The sequence below is a fragment of the Pagrus major genome, chromosome 5, assembly GCF_040436345.1.
Source record: "Pagrus major chromosome 5, Pma_NU_1.0".
Classification (NCBI taxonomy): domain Eukaryota; kingdom Metazoa; phylum Chordata; class Actinopteri; order Spariformes; family Sparidae; genus Pagrus; species Pagrus major.
Window position 1 is genome coordinate 32,759,125 of NC_133219.1, and position 18,307 is coordinate 32,777,431.

At 39.2% G+C, this 18,307-nt stretch overlaps 1 protein-coding gene across 1 annotated transcript in view; it reads right to left on the minus strand.

Annotated features, from left to right (window-relative positions):
* ipo11 (importin 11) overlaps positions 1-18,307 on the minus strand; it is a 117,217-nt gene that overhangs the window by 30,366 nt on the left and 68,544 nt on the right. The window contains exons 23-27 of the mRNA XM_073466068.1: positions 9,741-9,820; positions 9,565-9,645; positions 7,075-7,170; positions 6,592-6,705; positions 5,885-6,006 (exon numbers count right to left, since the gene is read on the minus strand). Of these exons, the coding sequence (XP_073322169.1) occupies positions 5,885-6,006; positions 6,592-6,705; positions 7,075-7,170; positions 9,565-9,645; positions 9,741-9,820 (493 nt within the window). The remainder of the gene's footprint in view (positions 1-5,884; positions 6,007-6,591; positions 6,706-7,074; positions 7,171-9,564; positions 9,646-9,740; positions 9,821-18,307) is intronic.

An 18,307-nucleotide genomic window follows, 5' to 3' on the forward strand; every position in this document is an offset into this window, starting at 1 on the left:
CAACAACTGGATGCAGGCATTGTATTTAAGATCCTGTGTCACATTTAAACATGTCTGTCAATTCTAATTCTATCCACCTCTCCAGTGATTACTTTCTAATGGCTGACTAGTGCTGCTGCTTCGTGCCTGCAATTCAAAGTGGAAACCTGATCTGAAAGCTGACGGGCTGTGTGCAAAGATAAACTCGTCGCAGCAACAAAATCCTCATCAGAATGAAGTCTCTTTATATCGTCCTGACTCCATAAACAAAAGGAGGCTGCAGTGAAGCAGTGACCGGTGAAGGCTGCACACAAGGGCCCTGTTCAGACCTGGTATCAACATGTGTCCTGAGCAGTCTGATCACAAGTGGCCAGCTATAAGTACAGGTGTGAATGCCCCCCGTGATGCATTGAGGATGCAATAGATATCCTGTCACTCACAGACCACATTCAGAGGTGGTCTGGGTCGCATGTGACCACATTCTTCATGCAGTAGGACTGCCTAGTCAACTGACGTCCTTCACAAAACACATCCTGTCTTCACGTCCTTCTTTCCTTGTCTGTTTCTTGTCTTGTCTGCTACTGTGTGTCTTAACTGCCTCTTCTCCCAACATTTAGCAGCTTTTTGGACACACTGTTTCAACTGATTTCACCACTGACATCAAATGTATGGGGGAAAAAAGCATTTCCCATTTCCTTAAAAAAAAAAAAAAGTTTGTGGTTTTGTAGTTAAGGAGAAACTCTATAAACTTTGTGGAATGCTGGCAATGACAGATTCCTAATTATTTGGGCCTCCTGGTAAATTTGGAAAATGCTATGCAATACATTATTTTTCTTTGTGTAAAAAAACATTGTATTTGTTTGTCCCAGTGATGTATTTATTTAAATATAGAGCGGGGAAGTAAGATCGATGACAAGTGGTTTTAGGACACATTTCAATGCCAGGTGTGAACTGACGTACTTAGAGCTGGTATATGAATACCGGGCCTGGACAAGGTGCAATTTCTTCTCCACAGCACATTAATCCAAAACTTAGTGCTTTATTTTCACAGCAATTACATTTTTCATCATTTTAGTTAAAGACTTGTCTGTGTTTAGAGGCAATTACAGATTAATGGCCTATGATAAAAATCTTCTCTACTTGGAGAGCCAGTGCCACACTGCTATAATACTACATCTTGACTCTTATAAAACGTGCATATACTGAATGTTCCAGCTGAGCTTGGTGCAAATGGATTTCAAATAAGCATCACTGATTACATTTGATGCTGTTGAGCATCATTGATTGGGATCATTAGAGTAGACTCTAAATAGCCCAAGTGCTTTGGTTGTGGAAGTTGTGTATCACTCATGCAAGGACTAAAGGTGGTGTAAAACTTCAGTTTTTTCAGTTTGCAATAGCAAATTGAAACCATGGGGTTTGCACTTCACATCGCAGTTACCAATTATATTAGGGAATATTCTAATGGCAGTACTGAGAATTGACCCACACGGACAGAAAATTAAGACTAACCACAATATATACTGCCATTTTCAAAAAATATATGTAAATAAAAACCTTGGAACAGCAAACTGTCAGTGATGATGAACCGGTACTGAGAAAAGAAAAGGCTGAATAAGAGGTTCTGATGACTAAAGCAGTCTTCTGTGAAAATGACCTCCTGGCTGTGCATGTTAAATACAAAATGAAACATAAGTGGCATTACTTTGCAGTACAAAAGTTTCACAAAGCTCGGAGTACATATTATCTAAGGACAAACAGGACATTAATGCATTTAAAAAAGGGTATCTATCAGTAAGTGACAAAGGTGACAGATTCAATAAAAATAAATCTAAGTGACGTCAAAAAAGTGAAAAGGTAACATCCGTCAAGGGGCTACGACAAGGCTGTCTGACACCAATGAACAACAACGCAATCATCTGAGAACAGAAACAATGCTATTTTCAATGACAGCACTTGACAGCACTGTATACTGTGTCACATGATGCTGTGACAGCAACAACACTTCTTGGACAAATTAACCATCATTTCCTCAAATGAAGCCGACAGAAACAGCTTATAAAAGAAAGTTGATTTATCCAATGTGATATTCTTTTTTTCGTACACCAGAGTGAAGCACCTTGTCCAACAATGATTAATAAGAAAAAAAAATACTTCTCCATGTATCACATGCCTGCAGCTGTTTCACAGCCCTCCAGCAGCACCTTTTTGCTTTATGCCTTGAAGCACATTTCCAGTGGTGCGTTCTATTGTAGATCTTTTTGAGTGTATAATACTGCTTTACATTTTCTTTTAGAATATTTGATACTGCAAGTCAACAAAATTAACACCACATACCATCAGCATTACTACTACTACTACTACTGCTGTTCCTAAAGATGCTCAGATTAAATTGCATTCAAAATAATGGCTAATGTTTCTAAAATATGAATTAATCAACACTGAAGCACAGACTAAGTGCAGGTTTCACAAGTGACAGCACTCACTAATGTAAATATATTTAATTATAAGTCCAGAGATATAGTTGCTTTTTAACCACATGAACGTAGTTGTTTACATGCTAGCCAAAATACTTTGTGCATTACTGGAGGATACCACTAGAGGACACAGCAGAGAACTCACTCTGTGTTTGCATGATATGCTTACTGAGCCATGACCCTGTCAAGATCTTTTCCTTCTTCCAGACACTACCCATTATTCACATATTTAGGTAAAATTGTTCTCTAACAAGCTCTTATCTCCTGTCTGCTAAATATAACACCTAATTTGTGTTGCTAACTAGTCATTTGAAAAGCTTAATCAAAATTTGTAACTTGCGTTTGCTGATTTTCAGTGATGCATGCTATTTTGAAGTCATTTGAACTATTAGGGTGAAAAATCATTCATCAGTTGAATCATTATGATTGAGGTTCATTGTTTAACACCAGTAAAAACAAAAGATTTAGGCTACTCCCTAATTTAAACTTCAAGTGGGATATGTTCATACATCTATTAGAAAAATAAAGACTGTTAGATAATGTTAAGGGAAAACATGGACCTCTTCTTATATAAGTTATGACTATGTGGGAAAGTTGATTTGTCATGCAGCACTTAAACAGCTGAGGCTGTCATAATCAATTGCTGTTGGAGACCAAGGATGGGGGCGTAACAAAGGATTTCATGCCTGTCTACATCTATGATTACCATATCTGGATTGCTGAAAACTGAGCTTCCCAAAATCTTGATAAAAAAAAAATCATGCATCACCATAAAGTCAAATGGGACATCACAAGACAAGTTTATCACTAAACTCCACAGTGACTCCTTTGAACAACTTCAAGAGAAGTTTTACTCAGTAAATGAAATGAGAAAGAGCTCTTTTGATGGCATGTAAAGAACATTCATTGGTAAAAGTCTGCTACACCGCCCCCCTGTGCACCTGTCACACTTAGGAGAAAATAGCAGCCTCATGTGTAATGACTGAGGTAAGAGAAGAACAAACTCTCTCCATCTTATAAAATGTTAGTTTAACTTTGGTATTTGATCTAGTCTAGTATTAGTTAACAAAGGTGTGAGCACAGTATAATGTTTTGACATTGTAGGACTTTGCACAGAACTTTTTAAAATAGATGCCCTTTCAGCCAAACAAAGGATTTATCAATTTAAACCACTGCACTTGTTTAAACACTAATCACCATATATGGATCCCACTTGCACACTGTACTTCCGGTTACTTTCCACCTTGGATTTAATCTACAGAGCTGAATTAATCTTTTTAAGGAAAGTCACCTTTTCAGTGGGAATGAGCCTTCAAGTCTTTCACACTGACAACATCAGGAGTTTTGATCTAAGAGGGACTGTCTTCTGTGTGTGGGTGCATGTTTGCCTCTTTGGCGTCATGGCTGAGAGATTTTGGTCCTGATGGCGTTGCCTTCCCGGCACCACAATCCACTACAATTAAACTAGTTGTGGTAAACACCTGTGGTCCCACACCAACACAGGCATAAGTGGATGCATTCACTTACCTCACAGGAGCAGGCGCACACACACAAGCAGAGAGAATTGTCTCATGCCCTCAATATGTCTCTAATGATAGACTTTGGCTTTAAGTTCAGAAAGAGAAGTGGTAAATAAGACAGAATAAAAACTTATAGAACATGTTTGTGTGGTTGAATGTGTCAACATTTGTGTAGAAGGGCTCCATTCTGTTATGCATCAAGCATTGAGTCCATGACGTCATGTACTGCATCCTGCATGGGCCGAACCTTGCCCGAGGATGGTGTCTGACATTTTTTAGTCATTCTTATCACACTAATGCACATAAAAGTGACAATTTTTTCTGATAAGTTTAAAAGTTTAGTCTAGCGATAAAAATGGGGCTCCCACTCTTATCTAGAGGTCATTGTCCAGGACATTTTCAGTGACGATCTAGCTGGTATGACAGACAGGGATTGCGGCCATACACTAATATGTTCCTCTCTGTGGAAGTCTGATTTAAAAGATGTGCAGTCTATGGCTAAAACTATGAAATCTGAGATGCTTAGAAATGATGACAAATTGATCACAGAATAATGCAAATTAACCTGCAGATAAACACTTACCTTTAAATCAAGAATATCAGTGCACAGAGTTATCCGATTGGTTACACTTCACGAGTAAAAGACAATCAACACTTAAGGCTGTGTCACAGATAGGCAGGCTGCTCCGGTCAGTGACACCATCGGACAATAAACATCGCAATCTCATGATCTCTTTCTGTGATGAAAAGTTTTCCAGTTAAGCCACTGAAAATGGCCAAAGTCATAACCTACGGGATTTCACTCAATGGAGTCAACATTTTTTCAGTCGCTCTGCTTTTTTTTCTCCTTTTGTAAGACTCCATGCCACACAGTGTTGTGCTTCAGAGTAAAACACAGAGAGCATCTGTCTTGTCTTTTCACTGCAACTCTGCTTTAACATTTAGCCAATTATTAATATAAAAATAACAACAATGGTAAAACTGTATTTCACACTATGATGGTTAAAAACTAAAGTTAGATTCTAAAGTTAGAGTCAAGTTTACTAGAAGTATTAAATGACACTGACTCGTCTCAGTTTATCACAAGATACATTCGCCCCTTTACTAGTAATGATATCTTTAATTAGGCTACAACGACTATGAGACACCACTACAAAGGTTAAACATTTTATGCCATGTGAAGGTCCATTTAACCATAAAGTGCAGCATTGTGCAAAGACAATGCTAGCAAGGTAAAAAAGTAAAATACATATTTGAAACCATTGCTCCTGGCCAACTTTAGCAACTATAACAAACTAATCAATCAATTTAACATTAATCAACAAGATGGGAAGCAAGCATTATAAATCTATAAAACTAATATTTACATTTGAAGCATAACGTAACCTACATTATTTGGAGCTCTGGCCACTTTAGTACTGAGCAGACTCTGGCGCCAAATGATATCCCCAGCCCATGTCCTTATAACGTCCATGTGGAGACGCGTTGTTCATCTTAATATACAGTCTTAGGCGTCAAGTGGTCTCTACTTCCTGTTTGCACCACAGAAAGCATGTGTGAAAACTGCCTACCTTTTTCCGTATTTTGCATATATGCATATCACTGGCACCCATATGGTGTTAAGGCGAAAGCAGGATATGGCCGTGGGGTAAATATCTGGTATCTTTTTTAACAACAGCTCATATTCTCTGTTGTTAGTGAAAAACATTCAACAACAAAGACCTCCCAGAGAAAAATAATTCCCCCAGCTATAGTCTATAAAGATAAACAAACACTGAATAAATCATCTGTCTTCCCCATTCCCTTATTTGCCCTTATGTCAGCCGACAGCTGACAGAGTAGATGCTACCCACTTTTCACCAGCTCAAAGACCCATCTGCACATAAATGAATGATAAATGTTTCTCACCTGTTGTCAGATGGTAGGAGGGAAAGCAGGGCCAGCGATGACAGCTTCCTCCTTTCAGGCTGAGTGATGTTGTCCATGCGGTCAACCCACATCTCTATCACATTGCCCAACAACTGGTCCATCTGATGATACAAGATAGATGAGGGAGGAAGACAGATTGACAAGAGGGAGGGGAGAGAAGGAGAGTTTATATAGAGGAAGACAAACAGAGGAGCATTAAAATGTAGAAAGAGGACAAGGAAAATAGAGTTGCAACTCAAGATGCAGTACACTGATTTTATTTTAATGCTTAAAAATGTGTGTCTAGTGCTGTCATAAAAGTCAGCTAAACTGACCTTCCCTGCTTGTTCCGTCTCATTTACCTTACTGCCTTGTCCTCTGTCATCAAAAAAGAAGATGACGGAGAGACAAATAAGAGAGACATCTCTGTCTTTCATTAATTTAGAAGCCATGCCAAAACAAGGCAAAATCAATTTTACTCTGGGTCAGACAAAAACAGCAATGTCAGAGTCTGAAAGTGAAGAGGGGACGACTCTAAACTTAAGGGCTTGAGAATGTTACCGTTTGCAATTCCTTGGCTCATTACGTTTAGCCTCGTTCAGAGTGATTCCCATTTAACAGGCACTTTGCAGTAATGTCGCTCACAGACATTCAAAGAGCCTGTGCTGAGAAGACAGAAAACGAAGGGCGGACAGGGCGCATCTCACCTTCTGGCTGCACTCAGAGGCCATTTGAGTGAGCAGAGAATAGAAGAAGCTGGAGTTCTGGAGCAGGACACGGCCCATGATTCCCAGGTAGGTGGACATCACCACGGGATATCTCTGTACAACAAACACAACATTAATGCACAATCACACATGCAGCTGCAGCATAGCTTTTACATTAAGTAAAGGTCATTAAGCATGATAAGGTGAAAGAAGATAAGTCAACTGACACAGCAGAATCCTGTAACGGCAGCCCATGACCTTTAAGTGAGCTGACAATCAATAAATGCCACTATATAGTCTCAGTAAGAATTCATTTTTACGTGACAGAAAAGGACAAACTGAAAGAACATACAGGAACACTCTCATATTAAGTGAGTATTTAAAGGTTTAATAAGGTTTCATCTTTAAACATCCAGCAAAAGAATGAAAAGAATGAATCTAATCCCAGTCCAGATCTGTGCAAAACGTAAAGGTAAAACTCACCTCGCCATCCACGATACCTCTGAAGACAGCTGGCAGCAGGGGCTGGAACATGTGGGCTCCCAGTATAGGGCTAACCTTTAAAGCTATCTCTACCACCTGCCGAGACACAGGAAGAGGGAGGATAAGGGACGGTGCTCGGACAGGGGAGTAAAGAACAGAAGCAAGGAGAAACAGACAAGGAGATTCTCGGGAGAGAACCAGAGATGGATCAAAGAAGGAGTGTGCACAAAGAGAGACAGTAAGGGTCAGACACAGGATGATGTAAAGACATCAGCAGAAAGGACATACAGGGGAAAAAGGGAGTTAGTTGGAGCTTCTTTTTTAAAAGATAATGAAGAAGTGAAGAAAATCCTCCTTTTAATTAAGAGTCTGACCTACAGTATGTGGCAGACAAGGTTAGTCCCTTAAGTTTAGTTTCCCAAGAAATTTGAATGAGCTCTCTGTCAGACGTTAAAGCTGAAATTAAAGAAAACTTGACCTAAAAATACCTACCGCTTAAGTGCGGCAACTAAAAAAAAAGAAGAGCCATACTAAGACAAATTAGATAGAATAATACAGGTTTACCCTCTCCCTCAACCCTAACCAGCGATGGTTTTACCTAATGAGGCTTCAGCTAATTCGTTACAGAGGGAAGCTTGCATTTTTCTTGTCATTTGAAAATTTTAAGCCATGGTTGAGAGGATGGCTTGCTCATTGTATCCCTGACCAAAAAAAAGTGTTAATCGGAAGTGAGGAAATACTATGGATTTGAAAATGAATAACGACAGGGAGATCAGACACCCACCTGCAGAACTTGCCGGAGAATGGTGTGTGACCAACATCTCAAATTTGCACTCCTTTCTCTGTGACCACCATCTGCTTTGGTGGTTTTAAGACTTTGAAACATATTTTGATGATTATCGAGATAATATTGTGAATCGCTATCATTTTGGCCAAGATAATTGTGACATTAGATTTTCATAAAGGCGCCTTGTGAATGGGAACTGCAATACTATATACATAAATTCAGCTAAGAAAACTAATCTGACAGGACAGAAAAGCCAATAAAGGATCATTCCATCCTTATCAGGCTTTTCATGATTGGACTACAACATAATTTTAGACCACACTAACATGATGATGTAACACCAACATCAAAAATGGCATTTTTGCAAATTAAAGCTTCAAACGAGCGTTTTTAACTCAAAGGTCAGCAACCAAACTCAAAAGCACCGAGACAGGCGCTGAGATGCTATATCTGTCTATATCATGCATATGAACTTTTCGAAGAAAAGCCTACTGATTACTTTGATCCATCTGTCCTCAGGATGACTATGTGTGGTGAGCGGCATTGTGCTCATGCTGTGGAAATTGGCAGGTTTATTGTCTGCCTGCTCTCCTTTCCTGAGAACAAAGGATTAGCAGGAGCCAGATGTGCAATAATGCCGAGTTTTCTAAAGCTCAAGCTCTACAGTCTTATGGCAATTCTGTGTACATGTAGTACTCAATAAGTGCTTTTGTCACATGTGCACACATAACACACCTTTTGTAAGTCTGAGAGTGAACCAAGAGAAATGATAACTCAAATGATGGACCTGTGCATCTTCACCCATCAGTCATCATGCCTACTGACACAAAAACTGCACACACAGAGCATAGTCAGTGTTTGAGCTCAATGCTGATAGCATCTAATTGAAAATTAAATAAATTTGCCATTAATGAAAACAATCACAATCACAGCTAATTATCTTTGAGGGAGAAATATGCCAAAATCCTGAGGCTGGATTTCATTTTGTATTATTATATAAAATTGCGCATGGCTGATCACAGAAAAGCCCTAAAACTAAAGTCTGAGGGACTCAAACCGTAATAAGACAATATCTCTAACTAAAAACTAATCTAGGAGTATTTTATGGTCAACAGACACTTTGATCCATCGAGACCAAAGCTGATATCAGCGCTCGGTTGATAGTCGTTAAGTAGATTTATCAGAGCAGTTTTGGTGCTATTATGTGATCAGATGCCAAACTGAAATCTGTCATAAAAAACATTTGTTGTGAAGATACAACTTTCTGAAAAAAAAACTCTGATAAAGTTAACTGTATTGTTTATTTAACAGCCCAATTATCTTTTCTTCCAAATTGTTTTGATGTTCAGATATAAAAGAAAGCTGGCCAGACAAAGATGAAGAGAAGCCTGTTTGAGGTGCCCTCTGTAGCACGGTCTCAAATAATTTATTAGAACTGAGAATACCAAAGCTCCTCTTGCATTATAATCCGGTGTCAAGTCACAGGCAGCACTGTCTGTGTCTGCTTATGTGCATGTGTCTGAGTATACAGCACTTTATGCCTCTTCTGCTGCACCTGCTATGATCCAGGCAACACAGACAAACCAAACAAACACTGTGGTTGAACTTAAGGAGGGAGGAAGAAAAGTGAACCATGAAGAAAGAAAGAGAGAATAAATAAAAAGAATTTAACTCTGTGTGTGAGAGGGATGGAGTGACAGTACCTTGAGTACTTGGACCTGTCCCTCATTCGTGATGTCTTTCAGCAGATCACAGAAGGAGCGGCACAATGATTCTGCATAGTTCTGTGAGAAAAAAATAAAATAAAATATATATATACATATATATAAATAATTGTATACAACACGTGAGTTTGTGTCAATGTGTGTTTGTGTCTCACCTGCAGGAACTCAGTGGCAGACAAGTATATGTAGGCATTAACGATCTGAAAGCATGTGCGCAGGTTCTCGGAGCTCAACTCTGGAACAGAACATCAGATGTATGTTAGACTTCACCAAGTTGGAGAAAAGGGTTGAATTGATGGATGCATGCAGGAAGAGGAATACAGAGGCGGGCAGAGAGGGAGGACAAAGACACTTGATAAATGATCCTGCTAAACACATTTAGACTGAATTGCATACTGGATGGATGGTCTTACTGGCTTTGTTTGCTGAGAGTAATCATCAAACACTTTGCTTTGGGAAAGGTTCAGTGTTTATAGGTTGCGGTTAAAGAAAAAAAAATCATTCACTGTGACTGAAAACTGTATAACTGTATAGTCTGTATAATCTTTGATATCAGTGCAGAAGAAATTAAACTTTGGCACCATGCACTAATAAAATAATTCAATTAAATGTCTAGGAAAAAAGGTTTGGTATCCGTTTTGTTTTTCCACCTAAGACGATAAGCTCACTACAAACTTTTGTTTTTCCACCTAAGATGATAAGCTCACTCCAAACTGGTACAGTATGGTGTACAAGTTTAGCTAGAGTAAGTATTGTTACAGCAGTGAAATACCTTCAAGGACAATCATTTATTCACTCTGCAGAGGGAACCTTCTGATGTTTTATTAAAGCATCCTTTTGGCGGCATCGAGTGTTGCTCTTACATGCTGAAGAAAGTTTGACCCGACACAAAAAATGAAACAAAACTGACTTATCATTGTGATTAAAGCTGGAAGAGTTTTTTTTTTCCACCATCCCTTTCAACACATCCATGATGCAACAAGTGTACACTGCAGAAAAAGCTTTGTGGCAAGTGGATGCTTATCAGACAGCAATAATGTGAGGTTGTGAAGATCTATTAAAAAGAACCACAAGCTAAATTATTAAGCATGCTACTGCCTCTGCGACATCATTACCCTAGCTTTAAATATTTCCTACTTTGTCTCTGATGTTTTTCTGACCTTTGCCGTCTTAGTTCATGTTAACGCAGACCTAGCACAGCCTCATATATCAGTGTTGGATGAGACCCATGGATTTGGTGTATATACATGTATTTTTTCACATTTAGGTGCATTTTTTGGACTTTATACTTAACAAGCAGGGGACAGAGGTTATGATGTATGAGGATGCACTCAAACAAGATTCAAATAGAACCATAGCCTAGAGATAAAAGCAACAGTAGCGATGAAGACTCAAGGGGACAACAATGCTGTAAAAGAGAAGACGCTGGGACATTTTATCATAAAAGAGCAGATACGCTCCAACAACCTCAGCAAGTGTAACCTCAAAAACAGTTCACTCTGAAAAAGTTGAGACATTTTTTAAAGATACTGTATAGAAACGCATGAAGATGAAAAATGTCCCCAAGGTAACATTACCAAACACATTTTGGACCATCATACAGACAATCATACACTTGAGGCTGGAGTGCAAAGAATTGACTTAGGCCGTCAAGTGTGCGTAAATGCACACCTGACACCACTGCTCTACCGTGGCTCTAATTGTTAATGGCCTCTTGATCCATGGAGCAGAGAGGAAACAACCGTCACTGACATGATCAGTTGTGTAATAGGTTTGGTGTTCAAGTCGAAAGTGGAGGTTGAATGAAAAAAAGGCACTTCAGAAATACAATGTGATGTTGTGCATCGTGTTTACGTGCAAATGTGTTGAGAAGGACAAAAGACAAAGCTTGCAAATTTAGCCAAATTCTAAAGCATTGAGAGCATCTTGCAAGGCTGGGGAGCAAACGCACGGTTCAACATAGAAGAAAAACTAGAAAAGGAGAAGAGTTTTACACCATAACTAACATTTACACGGTAGGAATTCGGTGTGACAGTAATATAAGCTGACACAGTAACAGACCTGGAAGTATATATACGGACCCAAACACTTACACATTAGACACACAGAGGTGAGAGGTGAGGAAGAAAATAAGAGGGGACTTAGACACAGTTCCTCAGGGAGAAGGACAGATGGGAACTAAACCCCCAACACACACACGCACACACACACACACACACACACACACACACACCTGCACAAACACCCCATAACAGTCAGCGACACAGCATCTATACATACACCGAGACCAACATCTGCATGAATAGGTTGAGAGTAATATGGGCCGACAGTGTAGCTGACTCTAACACCTAGAATAGTTGTTTACTTCATACAAGTTGACAGGTTAACTAATTCCAAAACCCAGGATAGCAGTGCATGCATATAGGAGCCAGATATTATGGATATAAAGGGGATTTATGAATACGAACATAACTTAAACATTATTTTGATGTTTAGTAAAGAAAGATGTTCAAATTCAGTAACTCCTCTTACAAAATCTTTCTTCAAAGGGGTCAGGGCCCAAACGAGTTCCAAGATGAATGTGAGTGCCATCGGATGATTCAAGAGATTAATAAAAAAATATAAAACATATTTATTATATCATGATTTATTTTATTACATCAAATATAGCTTTTTTCTTGTGCGCTACTGGTGCGCTAATTTTCTATTTTAAAAGTGCCTGTAAATATTGTTCAAATGAAACACTCCGGGAAGAGAAAAAAACGTTGTTTGGTTGATTGCTTGATTGTGAAGAGAGGTTAAAAGCATTGCTTCATTTTAAATGATCACAAGAAAACAGGTTGTTTTCAAGTCCACCTAATATTTGTTCAAACAAAAGTGCTATTCAAAAATACAAGTTATTAACAAAAACTGGTAACTTGGGTTGAAAAAGAAAAAAGAGAAAGAAAATAAAAAACTTTCACAAATATTTGAGTCTCAAAATTAATGCAGCTGAAAGAGTGTTATCCATGGATGTGCGGGTAGAGTGAGTCGCTTGCTTTCTCCTCCTTACTTCTCCCTCATTCACAATTCAGCAACCTATCTTGTCAGTGTATAGCACTGTTCCTCTGTGGCACTGTCTTGTTACATACAGCTACATGTTACATGGGACTTGGTATCGGCAGATACTAAATATTAAATGACTCAGATCGGGATTGTGGTAAAAAAAAAACCTGATCGGGACATCCCTAATAATATCTCATTCCAAAGCAAAAGTTTTGACAAAATCTTCTGTATCTGCATCTCACAAAGTCCCTAAACCTCACAAACCTATTTTAAATGCAGTGTTTACTCATCAAAGTTTGCACTGTACAATTAGAAGTCAGTGGTGAGTGGCAATAAAGGAGCATCCAGTATGACCACACTGGTTCATACAGGTGATATTAATGCTGATGCATGCAATATGCTTTCTCCAGCCATCTGCCAACTACAGTAAGGTAATGGAGATAATGTATGCTGCCATCTGTTATCTGTACAGGTACATAATGTATTCCAGCGGTCTATTTAGTCAGCATATCAGCCTACATGAATATTCAACATAACAGAAGACAATGATTGCTTTCAAAGGCACAAAGATGTGTGCAAAACAGGAATAAGCAAAGAAAATAAAGAGTAATGGTCAGATAAGTAAAAGTGACACCAAATGTGCAGTAAAGCAATTGTTCTGCTGTTTGCATTCTCATTTGTAGCACCATAGTGTGGCAGGGGTACTACAATGTAGAGTGTCATGAGGAAACAAATGAAAGCTCCACTTCCAAAAAATGTTCTCCTGTGGTCAGGCCAGGCTGTCTGTTTATTATAAAGGCAACAGATTGCTTAACAGTCGGTGAACAAGGACACAAAGTGCCATCAGACAAGGGAAGCTTGACAAGTCTGCAGAGCTGCAGAGAGGGTGAATGAATGATAGTGGTTCTTTGTAGTGTCTGCAGACACAGAAATGACTTTTAATGGGGTAGATATGGGAGCTGTGAAGAAAGAGTGAGTGCCTCATCTTTCTTAAAACTTACTTAGAGGCTGCATAATCAGCACCTGCGCTGCATTTACATTTTTTTCTCACTTAAAAAAGGCACAATATGATAGAATTTTAGTTTAGATGAATGTGAAAAACAGTTGTGAATGTGAAAGCAGTTTTGATGTTATGCCACCAAAGCCTATGTATTGTGCTGCAGATATAGCTTCTAAAGTTGGCATGCCAACCAGCTAGCCCTGGTCCGTCTTGTCTCGTACTCACTTCGTACCTGAAGTGATAGTGAGTCACTGTAGTGTCCAGTCAGTTCAACAACACCACAGTGTTTTTTTTTGCCTAGTTTGGCTTCTGGCAGTGCTGGACTGATCCAGCAAAACCCCCACTCGGGCCTGTCAGTATACTCCTGTCCTCTCCTGTCATTCCCGGAGTCAGAACCCTTGTCCAAGACACTGTAAATCACTTTGGTACTGTATTCACTGTCGTTAGTGTCTTCAGTCTCAGTCCAGCTGTGTTCACAAAAAGGCTGCTGAGCCTCACCGGCCAGACAACCACAACCTCCCCCTCACAGCGGAGGTACTTTGAGGGGTTTACTGACAATGTAATGCTTTTTTTCTGTGTAAATAGATAACCAATTAACTTTAGTGTATTAGACTCCAAATATCTCTCCAGCTGACAATAAAGTTGACTGATGACGTAAACTTCTCCATTATAAATTTGCCGGTAAATTAACATTATTTACATACAATTACTATAATCTGGACATGTGGCTTACACTCTGACACAGCTCTCATAGCTTAAAGCAGATGGTAGATAGAGTATGAGTAATCTAAAAATCTTATTCATGTGATGAGAATCTGCCCTGATCCAGACTGTGTAAGTGAAACAAAGACAGAGACTGCACGAAGACGAGGCCTTCAACCACTCCTGGCCTCCAGCTGGTGGCATACACCTAAACAGCTCTCACAGTAAGCCTCAAGCGACAGCTTATCAGCATTGAATATCATTGCTTTGAGCTGAGATTCCACCAGTAGGATTTCACAAGCCCAGAGTGACACAAACTTGGAAGGGAATGTTTATGTGAGCTACAAGCCAAAATCCCAAACACATTAGAAACTGTAAGAACCTGAAAGTGCGACCTTGGGATGAAGAGCCCCAGGAGAACACCTCAGACTTGAAGTTGTTTTTGTTTTTCGGTTGGTCTATTTCAGTTGGCAAAATGAGTGCTACAGGTTAGTGTTGTCCTAGTTTTCAGAGTCTTTTGTGCATTATCTAACTTGATTCCACGCCTATATGTTTTCAGGATTTATTGTACATTCTATTACATGCATTCACCTTTATTTTGTTTCTTTGTACAAATGATACAGTAGGCATCTTCAAGTGAGTAAGAGGGCTGCAGACCACAAACATCTTGCTGTTTTCAAGTGGCATCTCAAAAAGCACACACTGACAACTGTTAATCAAGTAGGAAGGACTACAGGAAGCAAACATGGATCTGTGAGCATACTGCACACTGCTCTGTGGAAATATTATCATACTTTTTATCACATCTGAGTGAGGCAACATGATTACACTCAAAACAACTTCATCTTCTATCTCACAGTAAAGTTACACTTGCTATACTTGCTTTTATTCCAAAGGCAAGAGGGAGGCAAATACATGTGTATGACAGCTTTCCAATCTCTGGCCTTCAATAACACTACAAGCACAACCACTGTCATTACTTGCCTTGCTGATAAGCTGTGCACATACTGTAGTAATATCCTCAGAAGGAGAGTTTCCTATAATAGCAACACGGGGAGGGAGAGGTCCAAGTATTCGTATAAAAAGGAAAAAATGAATTGAAATCTCATTCTGGGCTTGAGGTCAGCCAGCTCAGAGGCCAGGACTTGATAAGACTTTCATCATCTCTTCCCCTCGCTATTGCAAATGAACCCGAGGCTCCCCAAGTGTCCATGTATGATGAATACAAACACCCTGACAAAATAAGACTGCGTATGGAAATTGGAAGTAAATTAACTCCCATTCCCATACAGTATCCCCACACTTTTTCAATGTGACACGAATACGACACAGACAATAGGCGGGTGGATTTACTGTGACTCGACCCAACTTCAGCATTTCTGATTCTTTTCAGCTGCAATGTGAAAGCCTGATAAATGACCATTGTTATTTCAATGTATCAGCTACTAGGCTCTGTGCTGTGATTGTTTTTTCCTTTTCACAATTAAACTTTTTTAAACAAACTGTATTATTACCAATAATAACATTTTCAGATCCTAACGTTGTCAAATTTAACTTGATTTTTAAATTCCCTTCTCATTATCACCAATTAAATTGAGCAAAATCATGCACATCCCGAAATACACACCCAGCGTCCAAAGATGTAAAAAAAAAAAAGTTTGTGCAATGTACTGCAATACACTGCAATACTTCTTTTATTATGAACTAAATTACGCTAATTCTTGTTGACACGGGTAAAGGGGTGTTTAGTGTAATGTGGTCATTTTTAAATCTTTAGTTGGATTTGGATAGGGGTGACTTACACTGAAAAGTATTAATATTCTCTAAAATGTTAGAAAACTCTTGTGAATATTAGTGTAAAACAGAATAGAGTGTTTTGCCAAAGAACCCCCCCACCCCACCCCACACACACACCCACACTAACACACACATACACACACACCATTTGCTATAATCAAATAGTCACAAAAACAGCTGCTAAAGCCCTGATTAAGCTTTAGTCAGTACATCCTTCATAGCCCTGGGCATATGCTGCACAATCCGCTTCGGTTATCAACATTAACAGGAAAGCGAGCCTCGCATCCGACTGCGATAACGGCCTCTGATGTGCCTCTAATGGTTGTTGGGGACACTGCTAAAATGTCGGCCATCTCCCAGCCCAATTTTTGCTTCACAGTATGTGACGGGGTTGACAATGTTAGGAGAGGAAAGTTAGCAGACACCAAAAAAGAAAGTTGTGCCAAAATCTGCACTGGCGCTACAAGGACAGCCAGTGCTTGTTGAGAACATTCACACCAGCCAGCTACAAACAGCTTGAGCTCAGTAAAGCTCTAAGGTTGGAGGTTTTACAGCCATAAAATGCATTTAACAAAATGGCAAACTGACTATTCCCATTTTTATTGTTATTCAGAGGACAACCTCTGGAGTGAAGTCAAACCATGTTTTATTGCGGAGTGCTGATGATAGCTGCATAGCCACCTTATTAAATCGAAAACTCCTTAAAGACTTCTTTAAGAGTAACAAAGTATCCCTGCAGCTCGAAGGAGCCAGCTTACTTTGCCAGTTTTACTGTACACAAAGGACTCACTGTAAAACATAAAAAACAACACAGCCAACAAGAGCCATGGCTACTGTGCAAGATGAGAAGTCCCTTTGGTGCTCATGTGACCAAGGCTTTGGAAAGTCGTGGATAAGTGATCATGCTTAATAGAAGCGAGACAAGCTCAGCAAGGGATTCAATGAAGTGGCAATCAACTTTAGTGGGAGACCTGTATAAGATTACAGCGATGAAAAGACAGCAGAAACCTCACAGCACCGTAGGAAAAATCTTAAATCTCACTTGAGTTGATACAATATCAGCTCAAGATTGAACAGATCAAATATTTCTTAAGATTTAGACCACAAAGCAAAAGTGCACAGTATCACCATAAATCAAGTGCTATAAATATTATATAATCTCAGGATGTGTTATTCAGTTTTATCCAACCCTGCCTTTAATATGGCCAAATGTGTCAAACATCAGTGATAGCCATAATCAGGCCTTACTTCCAGTTAATGAGCTTGTAATAAAACAGTTGCCCTCTGATGGGGATGTCCAGATTGATCCATGGGGCACATTAGCAGGGCAGTCCACTGCGAGACCACATTCTGAAGAATGTAAGTGGTTTCTTCAGAAAGCGTTCACAGGCTAACGCTGAGGGTAAAAGCTCTCTCAATACAGTATCACTGTTCTTTGTGGGATGGTCTGACATGTCTGGTTTCACCAGTAATTGCTTACTGATGGGATGTTCATGAAACAAAGCACTGTATTGTCCAGTTTTGTTCTGTTATTACTTTAAAGCAAGGTCATGTAAAAACTGTCTTTTCTCATTTATCTATCTTAAAATGGAGAAAGTCAGACAATTAGAACAGAAATGAGGGTCGAAAATTAATAACCAATTGTTTAAACACTCGATTTGTCATTCAGGTCAAGCAAAAATCTCAAACTTTTACTCGTTCCAGGGTTTATCATTGTAAACTGGTTATCTTTGAAATTGGAACTGCTGTTCAGACAAAACAAGCTATTGTGGCATCATTGTAGATGTCTGGAAGTTGTTAAGGGCACAATTTTTGGTGGATTTTATGGACAATACTATTAATCAAAAAATAATCAGCAGATAATAATGAAGACTAAAGGCTATTGAAGGCGACAGACCTTCATTTCTTAGCTCCCATGTTTTAGGGTAATATTCATGGTCAATGCTGGACAGAAACCATAGACTTGCATTATTCTTGTGGGATTGGTTTCTTTATTGTGCACATTGTAGAAACTAATCATGTTTTTTAGTGTGACAAGGCTGTGGTTAGGATCTAGTTAGGCTGGTTGGTTAGGGTAAAGGAAAAGATCATGTTTTGGGTTAAAATGATCACTCTTAAGAGATCTTTTGGACGCTGGAGTTACCATCTAAACATGATCCTTTAGCAAAGTTCAGTAAG